The 16,727-nt window shown below is 38.2% G+C and overlaps 1 protein-coding gene across 3 annotated transcripts in view; it reads right to left on the bottom strand.

Annotated features, from left to right (window-relative positions):
• Window positions 1-3,841: 3,841 nt before the first annotated feature.
• Window positions 3,842-16,727, bottom strand: part of LOC136330948 (guanylate-binding protein 6-like) — a 35,407-nt gene continuing 22,521 nt past the window's right edge. For all 3 annotated transcript variants that reach the window (XM_066268597.1, XM_066268596.1, XM_066268594.1), the window contains 6 exons: window positions 13,944-14,189; window positions 12,584-12,864; window positions 11,409-11,621; window positions 9,288-9,390; window positions 8,772-8,965; window positions 3,842-4,522 (listed from right to left, as the gene is read on the bottom strand). In XM_066268597.1, coding sequence (XP_066124694.1) covers window positions 4,289-4,522; window positions 8,772-8,965; window positions 9,288-9,390; window positions 11,409-11,621; window positions 12,584-12,864; window positions 13,944-14,189 — 1,271 coding nt within the window. In that variant the 3' untranslated portion in view covers window positions 3,842-4,288. The remainder of the gene's footprint in view (window positions 4,523-8,771; window positions 8,966-9,287; window positions 9,391-11,408; window positions 11,622-12,583; window positions 12,865-13,943; window positions 14,190-16,727) is intronic.

The raw sequence follows: 16,727 nt of genomic DNA, 5'->3' as shown, positions 1-16,727 counted from the left end.
TTAAAAACTTTATTGGTTCCACTGGTCTCTTCCTGGGATTCAGACTACAGCAGGAACATCAGCTCTCCTAGGCGCAGGCCCACCTTTTGGACCTGATAACCTTCATAATTATGTGAGCCAATTCCATTCTATATATCTACATATCTTCTTGGTTCTGGTTTCTTTCTCTTTTTTTGAGAACCCTAACTAATACACATGGTCAAATTTTTTACAATAACAATAACACTCTCACTTATGAAACTTGTTACAAATTCAATTCTTTGCCCATCGCAGTCTCTCTTTTCTGTTTTGGGAGCTCTTCTTTTAGGTCTCTTACATGAATGCTCTTGAACCTCATTGAAGTCTGTATTCATTGTTCTCACAACCCTTTCACTTCTTCCATGTCCCCTAACCATCTTAGATTCCATGCTTCTGAACTAAACCCTCTCCTGTAAACACTTGTAATTCAGTTTTCAGCTTCTTCTGAATAGTCAGTCACCTTGCTGAAAGTCTGGACTCTTCCTAGAGTGCTCAGTGTTCATCATTCAAAGGCCAATCTCTTAACAGCTGCGGGAAAATGAGAAAGACTACTGAAGCCCAGAGGTCTTCATTAGAGTGGGTGAAGCAACTGCTAAGACTGTAGCTAAACCTCTTTCTTCCCAGCCCCATATTCTTCCACATCTTTTCATAAGTGTTCATCCCAGGAATGCTGCTACCTAAAAATCTCTTCACATACAAATTTCCAACTCAGAATTTGCTTTCTAGGAATTTCAACCAGCAGTAGATTGTACCTGGAGAAGTCTAAAAAATAAGATTTTCTTTTTCACAGAGAGAGATAGGAAGGAAGAGAGAAAGAAGGGAGAGAGATGAGAAGCATCAACTTGTAGTTGCTTCACTTTAGTTATTTTTTTTATTGATTGCTTCTCTGAAAAATAAGATTCTTAAGAGGAATTCTGGATCCAGAACATGGGATTCCTGGATGGCAGGGACCTCACCAGTGTGGTGAGTATGGCATACAGAACCTTGGCACAAGGTAAGTATACAGTTATTCATCTTTGCACCAGTGCTGTTCATAGTTAGTGCCACAGTTAGATCACCATCCCAAGGCACGACATCCATCCTTCTGCTGCTGTGAGTGTTCATTGCTAAAACGCTCGCAGCTGCCCCGTTCTCTGGAGACTTTGCCTTGATAGTATAGTAGCTGCTCTGCTCAAGATGGATGCCCCCCAGACAATGGCTGACAGGGTACAAATGTCTAACCCTTTGCTCCAAGGAGGGACAAACTCTCATGCTATCAGCACTCCAGAGATCCCAATGGACCAGCTTGAAGTTCTTATCCACCTGCAACCATAGCCTCTTTTAATTTTTATTTTCTTGCCCTTTCCCTCTTCCTTTAGACCCCGTTTGTTGAAAGCACTCCCTCAATAAATCATGTGCACAAGAACCCAACACCAGGGCTTTGCTTCTAAAAAATCTAACCTAAGACATTATTGGTAATGTTTTATTGTTTGGTATAAATAAAATTCGTGTGAAGTTCCTTAGTGTGCTTAAAAAAAAGTGTGAGAAGTCTACTATGCTTGGGTTAGGGTCCTACATTTATATTGGGTTAAATTTGTTTATTATTGTTTTTACAATCTTTTATAACTTCACTAGACATTTTCATCATTTTTGTTTGTTTGCTTACTGAGATGTGTAAAAATAATTTTTGTCTCTTGGTGTGGAACTTAAATACTTTCTTGTTTTTTAATTGATTACATTAAATGACAATATTTAGATTTAAAACACCAACTCAAAATTACTCACCTTTATTCTCCTTAAACAATTGAAAGACCTTATAAAACTGGATCTATATCCTGACTCTTTCTGAGTAATTTTATGCTATTTTAACTGCTCTGATATAATCCCAGAATACATTATTATGATTTTACATGCACCAGAGATCTCTTGCTCTCTTGGTTCTGCATTCAGTTTTGTACTTCAGACTGTACCTTTGTGCTATCTTTATTTCTTCCCAATCTGACATTATTAGAATTGATTTACTCATAGAAAACTCTTCTCCAAATATAAATGTTCCACTCATTTTGAAAGTTAACTTTTTCTGCCATACAGCTAGGAAAATGATATTTCACTACCTTGCACTTTCTCTCTTGCACTATTGTTTGATTACCCTTATAATAAAGAATCATGAGAGCCCTTCCCCACCCCCCTTTCCACCATGTGAAGACACAGCAGGAAAGCATCCCTCTATAAATCAGGAGGAGGGCCATTACCAAGAACCTACCAATGAAGGCACACTGGTCTTGAACTAACGGCCTCCAAAACTAGATGAAATCAATATTTGTTTTTTAAGTCACACAAATTATGGTAACTTTTTATAGCAGTCTGAGCTAAGACAAACCATGATGTTCATTTCTATCATATGTACATAGCATCTGATATTTAAGTGTCAACACCTAGCCCCAATGTGTCACAGTCTGTCATCTCCAGCACTAGCTGGGACATCCAAATCTGCAAGGTCACAGTTCCCTTTGTCTCTTGCCAATCGCAGAGAGGCGACACTTCACTTTTAAGGATGATAGGGTCCCTCTCACAATTGCATAGTCTTATGTTTGGTTATTTCTTCTATCACCTTAAGAGTATAATGCAAAGACAGGGAGTAGAAGCTACCATAGCTGAGATTTGAAAGAGAGGCAGGAAACTGTGTGTCTTATTTTGAAGCAAATACAAGTTATTGAGAACACAGCATAAATGAAAACAAGATTAGAGTACAGATTTTATACTTTCTATACTTTGGTCCTAATGTTAGACCTCTCATTGTACAGGCTGATGTCATTTGTAGAAGCAGTGAGCACTTTCATCATCTAATAGTCATTTTCTACATTCTTCTTATTATTTTCATTATTAGTATTAAACTTTACTTTTTTTTGAAATAGTAATACAAACTTTCTTTACAGGATTCAAAAGAAAGTATATAATGGTTAGCAGGAGTAGGCAGGTAGAGGGAAGGGGATAAGGTGAGGGGTAAGTGGAAGACTGTAAAGAAGGACAAATATAAAGTAATGGAAAATGATCTGATTTGGGGTGATGGATATATAGCATAATTAACAGTACATATGCTATACAGATGTTTACCTGAAATCTATGTAATCTTATTGATCAATGTCACCCTGTTAAATTTAATTCTCTAAATAATTTTTTAAAATAAAATTCCATGACTTGTTCATCCCTGATCCCAGTCACTTCTCTCAGGTAGGAACCTATATTACTAGATTCTTTGAGGGATTCCAGAGATATTCAGTGTGTATACACACCTATGTACTTCATTTTTTTCACTTTACAATGTATTTTCAATACTGTTATATATTCACAAAAATAGAGATGAACTTTCAATTTATTTACTGGCTGCATAGTATTTTAGTATATTCACATGCTAAATTTATATTGCCAATTTACATAGATGAATATATAAGTAGTTTCCAATCTTTTGTCATTTAAAGTGTTCACTCAATGGATTGTTTGTAAGTATAGTAATATGATTTTAAACATGTATCCTTTATAACTTAAACAGGCTACATAAAGCATATGTGTGTTCTACTTAATATGGGCTAAGCATTGATACACTCTAGGAAGCACCTTCTATGTTTAAAACTTGAATGAGTGAAATAAAAAATAACACATACCAAGCACAAGTCAGAATATACATCCATATTCAATAATTTCTTTAAAAGAAGAATTATTTCTTTTTATTTCTTTATTTTTTAGATTTTATTTATTTATCTTTAGAGAGAGGTGAAAGAAAGAGACAGAGAAAAGGGAGGAAGAGCAGAAAGCATCAACTTTCATATGTGTCTTGACCAGGCAAGCCCAGGCTTTCGAACTACTAACCTCAGAGCTCCTGGTTGATGCTTTATCCACTGCACCACCACAGGTTAGTCTGAGAATTGTGTCTTTTTTTTTTTTTTTTTTGCATTTTTCTGAAGTTGGAAACGGGAAGGCAGTCAGACAGACTCCCACATGCTCCCGGCCAGGATCCACCCAGCATGCTCACCACGGGGCGATGCTCTGCCTATCTGGGGCATTACTCTATTGTGACTAGAGCCACTCTAGTGCCTGAGGCATCCTCAGCGCCTAGGCCAACCTCGCTCCAGTGGAGCCTCGGCTGCGGGAGGGGAGGAGAGAGACAAAGAGGAAGGAGAGGGGGAGGGGTGGAGAAGCAGATGGGCACCTCTCCTGTGTGCCCTGGCCGGGAATTGAACCCGGGACTCCTGCACACCAGGCCAACGCTCTATGACTGAGCCAACTGGCCAGGTCAGAACTCTGTCTTTTTAAATAGTGAGCCCAACGATTTCACAGCATTACCAATGAGATTAGCAGGAACAGACAATATTGCATAGATCTCATTGCCAAATCTTTCTATGGTTTTTCCAACCCAGGAAGTATCCACATTTTCAGTAGCAGAAATTTCAGCTTTCAAATGATTTATTTCTGCATTCATCTCATCAGCTTGCTTTCTAAATCCACGAGTAAGCATGTCTTCTTGAAGCTAAAAAAAATGTGAGGAAGGAAATAAAATGTTTTAAATTCCCATTTTTACTCAAGAATAACATTCTGTATTTAAGAACATATTCTTAAATACTTGAACTATTTATCTTTCACTCCTAAAATTGTTCCTGTTATGTAATTAAAGTGAATTGTTAACAAGGAATATATCCTGTCTTGGTCCGAAACACTGAAAGAAAGCATAGTTTAGAGCAGTGTTTCCCAACCTTTTTTGTGCCATGCCCCACCTTAACCTTTCTAAAATTTTTATGTCCCCCCCATGTAACATACATAATTTTTAACATTAAAAAATTGATTTGTTCATTTAATAAACATAAATGATAGGTTCTAGGAAGAAATCACTATGAAATTGTTAACAAAACACAGTAAGTAAAATTTCAAAACATATAATGAAAAACAGAAATTTAAATTCCAAATAATTTTAATACAGATTTTTCTTTTTTTTTTTTTCTCTCTCATTTTTCTGAAGCTGGAAACAGGGAGAGACAGTCAGACAGACTCCCTCATGCGCCCGACCGGGATCCACCCGGCACGCCCACCAGGGGCGATGCTCTGCCCACCAGGGGGCGATGCTCTGCCCATCCTGGGCGTCACCATGTTGCGACCAGAGCCACTCTAGCGCCTGGGGCAGAGGCCACAGAGCCATCCCCAGCGCCCGGGCCATCTTTGCTCCAATGGAGCCTTGGCTGCGGGAGGGGAAGAGAGAGACAGAGAGGAAAGCGCGGCGGAGGGGTGGAGAAGCAAATGGGCGCTTCTCCTGTGTGCCCTGGCCGGGAATCGAACCCGGGTCCTCTGCACGCTAGGCCGACGCTCTACCGCTGAGCCAACCGGCCAGGGCAATACAGATTTTTCTATATTAATTTATTACTTTAATTTAGTGTGATCCTTGCGCTTGATGCATGCTACACAGAGATTTTATATTAGGTTCCAATTTGGTTAGCTTTAGTCTCAAGTCTCCATGTTGTGTTATATCCAGCCGATTTCTTTCTTTTTTTTTTTTTTACCAGTAAATCATTTACAGCACTAAATCCACATTCAGCTAAAAATGAAGATGGAAATGGTAGCAATAGTTTTCTTGCACATTTGGTTGAATTTGGGTATTTGATTTCTGTTTCCTCACAAAGCCATACCATCGCTCCTTTGATATTAAATAAAGCTTTAACTGACTCATCATTTTGCAATTCTGCGAGTTCTTCTTGATACTGCATATTTGATATATCAGACAAATCCACTAACATTGGCTGCATCATCCATGTTGGGAAATCAATTTGTTTTAAATCAGAAAATTTTTCTTTTAAATCAGCCGATAGAATATTCAAATGATTGACAATAACAAGTAAAGCAGTATCAGTTACTTCACATTTTTGGAGCCAATGAAGTTGTTTAAAGTTTTTGTTGTTAATATGTTTCTGACATAACTCAATATTGGTAATGAAACCAAATATCTTTGCTTTTGCATCAACAAGAGTTTTATTTGTTCCTTGAAGTTGCTTATTTAATATATTTAGTTTTCAAAGATATCGGCTAAATAACTCACAAATGCTTTACCATCTATTGTTAACAGATACTTCATTTCAGGTTTGTCGTTTAAAAAATCACTAAGAGTATCAAACAGTTCCATAAATCTTTTCAAACAGTTTCCTTTAGATAGCCATCTTACTTCAGTATGAAGTAAAAGTCTCACATGGTCTTCATTTTGTTCTTCACAAAATAGCTTGAAAAGACGCTCACATTGGGCACTAGCTTTAATAGCATTAACACACTTTATTACTGTATGTAATACTTCATTCAGAACAGGCGAGATGTTTTTAGCTACCAAGTTTTCCCTATGAATAACACAATGCACAAGAATCATTTCTGGATTTGCATCTTTCATCAATTTTAAGCAGCCATTTTTCTTGCCCATCATATTGGGAGCACCATCTGCAGCACAAGATGTTATATTTTTCATTGGTATATCATTGACATCTAAGTAGTTTTTTAGCTTATTATATATATCTTTGGAGGTAGTGGTGCTTTCTAATCTTTTACAGAACAACATTTCTCCAGCAAAATGTCCTTTATCAATATATCTTACGTAAGTTATCAATACTGCCTCACTGTCTCTCAAAGTTGATTCATCCATTTGCAAGGAGAATTTTCTTGTTTTCAGCTTTTCAATAAGTTGTTTTTCAATATCCTCACTCATTTCATCTATTCTTCTGCTAAACAGTATTGTCACTGAGTGGCATAGCTTTTACATCTTTGTCATCTTTTTCAAGAACCGTTTTAAGAAATGCTGATATTGATAGTTTTATTAAATTCTCTCCTATAGTGTGATTTTCTCCAGTTTTAGTGATGAATAAAGAAATTTGATAACTAGCCTCAAGAACACGATTATTAGTTGAAGTATGAGCAGTAAATAGAGACTTTAATGTTGTTCTTTTTTCAAAATTTTTCTTTAAAGTTTTAAAGTAACTCAAATCTGAATTAATATGAGCAGTATGTTTCGCCTTCAAATGTGCCTCAAGACGACCTCGTGTCATTGATTCGTTGGTCAAGCATTGCTGGCATAAAAGACAAAAAGGAATCCGCTCATCGTGAACAGCGGGTATGAACCCAAATTTTAAATATTCCTCCAAATATTGATGAGTTTTTTTCTTGCTTGCACCACTCATTTTACTATGGGCTATAATAAAAATAAGATCAATTAAAAACTAATATTAAAATATGTGTTAAAATATATTCAATGTGACATAGAGTAAACATATACTAAAAATTCATATTTATTTAAATGTATATAACACATTTACTACACTACCACCACAAATCGAAAGGTATCTACATTTTTTCCACTTGACAAAATTTTCTGGAAAGTTATGCTCCTAAAATTAAAATTGTCGTGCATGCACTATTATAGCCCCAATAATATTTATAAAATATTAGTGCTTTCTAGCCCCGATGCAAGAAGTATTTAATAAAGAGTTTAATATTGATAAAAATAAAGTCAAATACTTACCAATTATATCTATACAATATAATATGTATATTTATTAAGTCAACGAGCTTTTACAACAGTTTTGACTGACACTTATTTCAAATTAACACCAACTGAATGATGTGAAACACTACAGAACTTGCGATGGGCCAATTAGGTGAGAATAACTGTGTTATTTAGCGAGTTTTTAAAACGTCCAGGGTTCCCCACGGCAGACGGCATGCTCCGCGGTGAATCCAGGACGAAGTTTACTTGATGACGCCAATCACCCAGTTGATATTTTGGTCTCTTCAAATGAAATTATACTTAATAATTATTTACCACAATTATTTAAGAATTGCATTTTTTGTTAAATTTGGCACCGATATCTAGCATTGCATTTAAATGGCCCGGGGCAAAAGAGTTAAAGTCGTGTCAAGTCCATTTTCAAATTGCCCCCCTTAACTATCGAATTGCCCCCCTGTGGGGCATGGGGAAACACCGGTTTAGAGTCTTAAAAATTTTCACACAAAAATAGGGTTTTCCTAGGATGCCAAGCATGGCCTGAAGACAAATGTCATGTTTCAGTTATAATAGCATTTGAGAGGTAACCTTGGTCTATTGGCACTAATTCTCAGTCCCTCTTGGAATAATACAGTCAACTAAAATGTAGAAATAATGGGAACTTAGACACTGTTCTAGATCTCCATTATAAACGTGTCCAGAAGGACAATCAGGAATTCTTCCTTTGCCATATGATAACATTGGTAGTCTATATACACCCAAGATAATGTAGCGAGTTTAAAAGCTGTCTTTCCCCTGTGTTTTGAAGTCTGGACATTTCTGATATGCCTTTGTCAGCAAAGATCTACCTAAAATTCTTTGGGTGTTGGGTAGTAGGGTTCTAAACTTGGCATTGATCTTGGTAAAGCAAACCGGTTCCTGAGCAGAATACGTATTTGTGCTTGAAATACCTATGTATTCAGGCCACATGAAGACCATTTAAAAATATCCCAAAATAACACCTCAAACCCTATTTATATATTCTAATGATTCAGAGGGGAGGTACTTGTCATGAGCACTCCAGAGTGTATCTACAGAGGACATTTCAAAGCCATTTTTACCAAGGAGGAAGACAAGCACAAGAGGTCAAGATTAAAATAATTCCTACTCAGTAAATGTTCTTCTTTCCATGATCTGGCTTTATCGTCATTCATCACATCTGAGGTACAAGGACAATGACCACTGAGCAGTACTGAAGCCACAGCAGACTTACCTTCAGTTTATGTTCCAACATCATAGTATGCTCTCTCAATAGGTTTTCTCTGTCCCTCTCCATTTTCTGCTTCAGTTGGAATATGTTTTCCTCGAGACTTCTCTTCTGCGCCTCCATCTGCTGCTGCTGCTCCTGGAGTTTCTGTCTCATCAGCTCCTGTTCCTTCTCGGCTGCCTCCTTCCTGGCCCGCTCCTCTGCCCCAAGGAGGTTTGAGAAAGGGAAGAAAATTAAGTGAACAATGATCTCTACCCTCCTGAGCTCAGAGACAAAACTAATCTCAAAGAGGAGGTGGGAATTCTCTGAATTCTCTTCTTTGTCCATACCATGAAGAGCATTTCAGAATGTGATGGGAAAGGCCCTGACTGGCTGATCAGTCCCTGGTTGTTTTCAGATTTAATGGCGTATGTCCGACAGAAGAAGTAAAATCTCCCTGCTGCAGGAAGGTTTTGTTCTCACACCTGTCCAAGGACACTGCAGGAGCCCGCCCGCCCACTGTGAGCCCAGCCCTGCCCACACCTGCCATGGCCTTCTCCCCGTCAGTGAGCGCTTTGTCTGCCTGTAGGATGGATTTCTCTATTGGCACCTGTGATTGCAGGAAGCTCTGGAAGACTTCATTCGCCTGAGGAAACAGGAAGGAACAAAGAACCTAGGTTTCCACTGTGTAGAATTTTACTGCAAACACAACTCTGTCCATGTCATTTTGCGTTCGTGCTTAAATTGCTACCATGGCTCCACACACAGTGTCCAAGCTCCTTACAGTGACCAGAGGCTCTCCAGACCGCTGCTGCCTGTCTCCCCCCAGTCTCTCTCCTGGGGCTACTTCCTTCCCCCTCCCTAGGTCCAGCCAGGGAGATCCATGTTCGGTTCTACAAACCCACGGTCTCTGGTGCTTTTTAAATTTACCTTCCCCACGTGAGATGCTGTCTTTAATTAGTGCTTTTCTCTCCTCTGCCACTTGCTGACTGTCACTTTAAATAAGTATTTTAATGTCTCTGCCTCTCAGTTCATGAGTCAAATGTTGACAAAGTGTAGATGCTTCTTAATGCAACTCGAAGAACTGAATTAAAGTTTAGGGAAAGAGCTTAACATTTTGTCTAGAACAATAACAGTTCAATATATTTTAGTTGCATTATTATTATCATTATTTTTTAATATTATTATGAGTTACCACCACTTATGTAGCTAATTTTCTCAGGTTTACAAGTAATGTAACCTTGAATGCAATTGTCTATTTATTTGGCTTCCTTTTCTCTTTTAGTCAGCCTTGAGTACAAAGTCTCTGACTTTAGTAAGTTGTCTGCCTTTGGCACACTAATGTCATGTTTGTTGGATAAAGAAATGATTATTTCCCTTCTGTCTCTGGTAGATTTCAGGAAATCATACAGGGAATCCTCGGGTTATGACACACTTTTGTTCCTACAACATTGTCATAACCTAATTTTAGTGTAAGTTGAAACACACCCTAGCCTAAGTCACTTACCTATTCTAACACAGTTGTAAAATCATAATCTAGAACAGTAGTAGTCAACCGGGTCCCTACCGTCCACTAGTGAGTGTTCTAGCTTTCATGGTGGGCAGTAGCAGAGCAACCAAAGTATAAATAAAAAGATAGATTTAACTATATAGTATGTTGTTTTATAAAGATTTATTCTGCCAAACTTAGCGAACATCTGACATAAGGTACTTGGTAAGTAATTATTTTTATATGCTTTAACTTGCTATAACTCTGATTTGTAAACTTTAAAGTAAAGTTACTTCCCAACTTTATAAATCACCATTACTGTGGAACCGGTGGGTGATTCGAAAATTTTACTACTAACAGAGATACAAAAGTGGGCGGTAGGTATAAAAAGGTTGACTACCCCTGATCTAGAATATAAAAACACAGGTAAGCAACGGGGCACTGTACTGTAGTAACAAAAATAATAATAAAAAACTATTTTGCCCATGTAATCCATAAATACAAAGCTAATGACCTAAGCTGAAACATTCACTTCTCAATTTTTTAAAGATTTTATGGGAGTATCATACACTTGAAACATACTATGTTCATACTGTTGTAACTCAAGGACCCCCTGTACCCTTTTTTTTCATTTTAGTGGGAAGCAGAGACAAACTCCTGCATGCCACCCATCCTGATCTACCTGGCAAACCCACTAGGGGGTGATGCTTTGCCCATCTGGGACCCTTGCTCTGCTGCAAGCAGAGCCATTTCTTAGAGCCAGAGGCAGAGACCATGAATCCATTGTCAGTGCCAGTGGCCAACTTATTCTAATAGAACCTTGGCTGCAGGAGGGGAGGAGAAGAGAGAGAAAAAAAGAGAGAAAGAGAGAAAGAGAGAGAGAGAAGCGAGGGAAGGAGGGTGGACAAGCAGGTGGACGTTTCTCCTGAGTGCTCTGACACTCCTGGCTGACATTCTACCACTGAGGAGACCAGCCAGTGCCCCCTTGTACTCATGTTGGAGAATGGACATTTCTTCTCTCTTCAGGAAGAAGGAGAAAAGAGTAGGCTTTAAAGCTAAACAGTCATAATATGCCCATGATCTCATATTACACACAATGATGTTGTGCTCTCACATTTTCAGGAGACCTTCTTGACCTCATTCTGTGGGATCCTCATGCTCCCCTCCTACCTCACCTTCACTCCTTTCCTGGGCACTTGCCAATAGTCCTGTTCAATTCTTTCCTTTGTTTCCAAGTAGAGCTTGTGACCACCAGGAACAGAGAAAGTTCCCACTGAGATACTTTCCATTAGGGCCATTAAAAGCTGCTCAAGTTCATCTCGGCAGAATTTGGCAGATGCCTCTTCATTCTGCAGCATAAAACCATCCTTCTTGTCCTTTATGACTTCCTGCAAGAGAAGTATAGACAAATGTCACCAGAAGAAAGGAAGAGAGGAGATAAAATTCCAAAGAACCTGGTAGAAGGGAGTCTAGCTCTGGTCCTCATGAGAAAAGCATTCTCAACTGAGACTCATGGACACAGATAAGAATGATGTGGTTACCCAAGAGAGGAGGTTTGGGGGGGGGGTTTAAAGAGGAACAAATATACAGTTATGGAAAATGATTTGATTTTGAATGATGGGCACACAACACAATGAACAGTTCAGATACTACAGAGATGTTCACCTGAAACCTATATACTCTTACTGATCCATGTCACCCCACTAAATTTAATTTCTAAATAAAAAATAAAGTATATTAAAATTAAAAAGGAAAGACATTCTGTTGGAGAAGGTCATGGAATAAAACAGAATAATGAGGCCTAATTTACTAACAAGCCTGAAAATTCCATGTGAGGCAGGGGGAAGCTTGTTAACCCCCCTGGTCTCAGGGTCTTAACCCCCCAAAATCCAGGGTTGCATATCTTATCTCTATGCTCTCTGCAGCTGCAACATTCAGTGATTCATCTTCAGTGATACAATGACACAACAAGGAACATTAGAAATTGAAAATAGCCTGGGATTAGGTTATTAAGAGATATTTTGGTTCCTGAGAATGGGAGAAGGTTCTCAGAAAAGCAACCAGCTCAGGAGTGACTTTGGGGTGTTCTGGGCAATCTTGAAATCATATTCACTTCAGATAGCTATCTATATTGATTGTGCATCAGAGATCAGAGAAATTTCTGGATTCAGTACTTGAGGTTTTGGGGGTAGGGAGATGCAAATGTAGTTCTTTGAAAGTTTATCCCTCATGAGATCCATACTACTTGACCCCTGAGTGACAGAGGAGCCACAGGGTCATAAAAGTCCTTCTAGGCCTCATTCTTCAAGGGGAAGGGTCACAAAGAAGAAATAGCACTATGACAAAGTACCACAAGATTCTTCTGGAACTCCTGGTTTTCATCCTTGAAGGAGTTCTCCATGAACACTTGAATGGCTTCCCTCTCGCAGGCCATGTGCACATCCAGCAGCTCCTGGAGCGTGTCTGTGGGGAAGCTCACTCGCTGCGCCATCTGCTGGCTGTAGTGCTCAGCTGCCTTCTGCATGGCCGCTGAGTTTTCAATCTGGGCCAGAGTTGTCACTGCATTCTCCAAACAAGGCACTGCCCCACTGTTGATGGCGTCCACATAAGTCACCACCAGAGTCCCCAGTCCTAATAAGCCATAAAATTTAGAGGGTAAATATCAAATTACCACTCAACAGGATTCAAGATTCTGAAACTATATCTAAATCTTACACTCTCTGTTTTGAACACATACACACAGACACACACACACACAGTAACTCTGTTTACTACTGTCCCACTGACAATTTTTATGGTTCTTCAGGCCACAAGCCTAAAAGAATTCAATATCTATCTTCATTTGACATACTAAGATATCTAGAAAACAATTTCTCATTAAAACAGAAGTAAATTGTTTACATATGTAGATAGACAAGGCAGTGTAAATATGATCATATTTATTCCAAATTCTGAAGTTTCCAGTAAATTTTCAGAGGTTTTGGGGCTAATATTCTTTTTTTTACAGGGACAGAGAAAGTCAGAGAGAGGGATAGATAGGGACAGACAGACAGGAACGAAGAGAGATGGGAAGCATCAATTATCAGTTTTTCGTTGCAACACTTTAGTTGTTCATTGACTGCTTTCTCATATGTGCATTGACTGTGGGCCTTCAGCAGATCGAGTAACCCCTTGCTCAAGCCAGCGACCTTGGGTCCAAGCTGGTGAGATTTTTTTGTTGTTGTTGTTCAGGCCAGATGAGCCCACACTCAAGCTGGCAACCTCGGGGTCTTGAACCTAGGTCCTTCTGCATCCCAGTCTGACGATCTATCCACTGTGCCACCACCTGGTCAGGCAAAGGGCTAATAATCTATATTGGACTTCTCTAACCTCCCAAAATACCTTTTGCATTCTCCTTGGAAATCACACTCAGTATAAAAGCCTTCCTTTGAAGAAAGAGTATATCCTGTTTTTATACTCAGTTAAAGATTTACTATCAATAGCAGATTTTTTCATGTATAGGGACTCTGCAGATATTAATGATACCATTTGTAATTTGGGAGAGGAATGTATAAACCCCCTAAAGTGTGAGAAAGATACACTTACCTTCATGGAGTATGAATATCTGTAGAGCCGTAATGCATATAGAATCAATCAGAACTCTTGGAGAACACATCATATAATATATTGAACAAATATTAGGCCCCACAGAGTGTGAAAAGGAGACTCACGTTTCCCGGTGACTGTGATTCCCTCTCTGAGGGTCTTGGTTCTTGCTTCGGTGCTAATGTAAGAACAGAATTTTTTTATTTGCTCCTTGAATTTAGGATGTAGTTGGTATTCTTCAATAATTTCAATATTGGCTAGAAATTCTGTGTCATCTGTTGGCCGGATAAAGGCAAAACACTTCCGTTTTGGAAAGTATTGCTGAATGCACTCTCTTGGGAGGTTGCATAATTGGACTTTTGGACTCCTGCCTGAAAGATTAGAAATAAAATGAGAGATCACAGTAGAACAGTCTGAGGACAATGACAGGAAAATTTTGTATGTTTGCCTTATTCTTTGTGTTTAACTTCTGTTTATAATTCTCTTAGTATAGATATCCAGTGCCTCTTTAACATCAAATTTATCAATGATACAACTCTGGAGAGAAATATCAAAGAGATCAATCATGGTAAAAAAATGTATTGCTGTCATCAATCCTAAAAATAGTAGAGCATTGTCTATATTATTGTTATTGTTTACTGAATAAATGACTAACAGAAAAACAGATCCAACATAGAGTTTTGGCCTGTTTGGTCCCCTGTGGAACCAAAATGAGAGCCACAAACAAGGCTTAATAAAACAATATTAGAAATGACACCCACATTATTTAAGGAAAACTGTTTTGATGCTAAACATTATGTGTACAGCATTAGCTTTCTTAAAAAAAGATTTGAAGAATAAATATTACTAAGATGTAATTTTAAAATGTCAGCACTAATCTCTAAACTATTTAAGGTAAAGAAATATATTTGATTGACATTGTTACTCATTTGACTAGCATTTTTCATTGTTTTGAGAAAGCATAGATAGAAATATGAAGATAAAATAAATAAATCAGAATTAATATTTCTTTCAAGGTTTCATCAGATACATATGCACACACATGAATGTATAACTTATTAATTTGAAATTATAGCAGGGATACATATTCAGGAATTGAAAAACACTGTAATATGTAGAAAGAATTAACATCATTAATATATCCATATTGTCCAAAGTAATCTATAGATTCAATGCACTCACTCTTTATCAAAATCCCAATGGTGTTTTTCACAGCACCAGAATAAATAATCCACAAATTTATAGGAACTGCAAATTTATATGGACCCAAATAGCTACAGAAGTCCTGAGAAAGAAGAAAATATTTGGAGGTATCATACCTGATATTAAACTATACTACCTACAAAAATTAAGAGATATTTCAAAATGAATATGAAACAATAAAAAAAGAATTTGATTTTTTTTTAATTAAACAAGAACATCAGAAAAGCAAATGCCATGTCAAGGAAAGTTGCTTGATTATGCAAATAAGATAAAAACCAACTTTTACTTCACTGGTGAAAATGCTCTATACAAAATCTGAAAGTACTGGAGTATCTGCACATTCCCTAATTTTAAAAGTGCATGTCCTGCAATTTCCTAGTCCTTTCAATGACTCTGCAACACGATTTGAGTGAATGTGAAGCATGTAAAGCCATAGGACTTCTTGAAGCTGGTCAAACATAGATGACAGTGGCAAGAGCACCTAAAATATCCCAAAGCATGATTAGCAGACTGTGAAATCATTTTCAAGAGACTAGCACAGTATGAAGAAGACGAGGGCAGGATCACCCATCTGCCACAACAACAAAAGACTGCTACTTGACGTTATTGGCAAGAAGGAGTAGGAACAGCACTGCAAGAGAGCTGCTGGGACAGTTTCTTGCTGTCACTAGATGATGGTAGGTACCTAGACTATATGAAATCCACTCCATTGTGTTGGACTGGATTCTCAGCAACCAATGGTAGGCATTCTGTTTTCTGCTGAACACTGTAGAACCTGTAGAAGGTGAGCTGATGAGCATCATCATTAGACCCATGATGAGTAGTCAATTGTTCTCTTCTCTGATGAGCCACAGTTCAGTCTGCATCCTGACAATCATTGTGTCCTGATATGGTGTGAACAAGGAAAAAGGGAGAATCCATGTTTCATGTGAGAAAAGGACTCCTTCAGTGGTGGTGAAATCATGGTGTGGGCTGGCATCAGCATTGTTGGTCGTACCGACTTTCACGTCATCAGAAACGGATTGCTGACTGCTGTTAGATATTGAGTTGAGGTCCTGTACTTTATAGGAGTACCCTATGCTGGAACTGTTGGAAACAACTTTCTTTTCATGGACAATAATTCAAGGCCCCACCATGCACATCTTGTCAACAACATGCTTCAGGAGGCAGAAATTGAATGCATGGACTGGCCTTCATGTTCTCCAAACCTGAATCTCATTGAACATGCTTGGAATGCACTGGGAAGATGTCTTGAGCTGGAAGTTTTCCTGAAGCAAGAATGTCAGAGGATCCCACAAGAACTGGTGGACAATCTGATCCTGTCCATGCCCTATTGCTGTCAGTGTGATTTGGCAGTCTTGGGTGACCATACTCCCTGCTGAATAGTCAATGTGTGGCATTCTCATTCAGTTTGACATGCTTCTGTTCACCCTCACCAATATGTCACTTGCTACTCAATCATGATAATTGAGTTTGCATCTCATTTGCATAATTGAACAACTTTTTTTTGACTTGTTTGCTTTTCTTATGTTATTTTTTAATAAAAAATCAAATACTTCTTTTTTATTGCTTCATGTTCATTTTAAAATATCCCCTAATTTTTGTGAGCAGTATACAATGTTGTAGTAATCAAAACAGTATGGAACTGGCATAAAAATAAACACATAGACCAAGGGAACAGAATAGAGACCCCAATAATAAATTCA

Source organism: Saccopteryx bilineata, chromosome 3, assembly GCF_036850765.1.
Source record: "Saccopteryx bilineata isolate mSacBil1 chromosome 3, mSacBil1_pri_phased_curated, whole genome shotgun sequence".
In the NCBI taxonomy this organism is placed as follows: domain Eukaryota; kingdom Metazoa; phylum Chordata; class Mammalia; order Chiroptera; family Emballonuridae; genus Saccopteryx; species Saccopteryx bilineata.
This window is presented reverse-complemented; position numbering and strand designations above follow the sequence as displayed.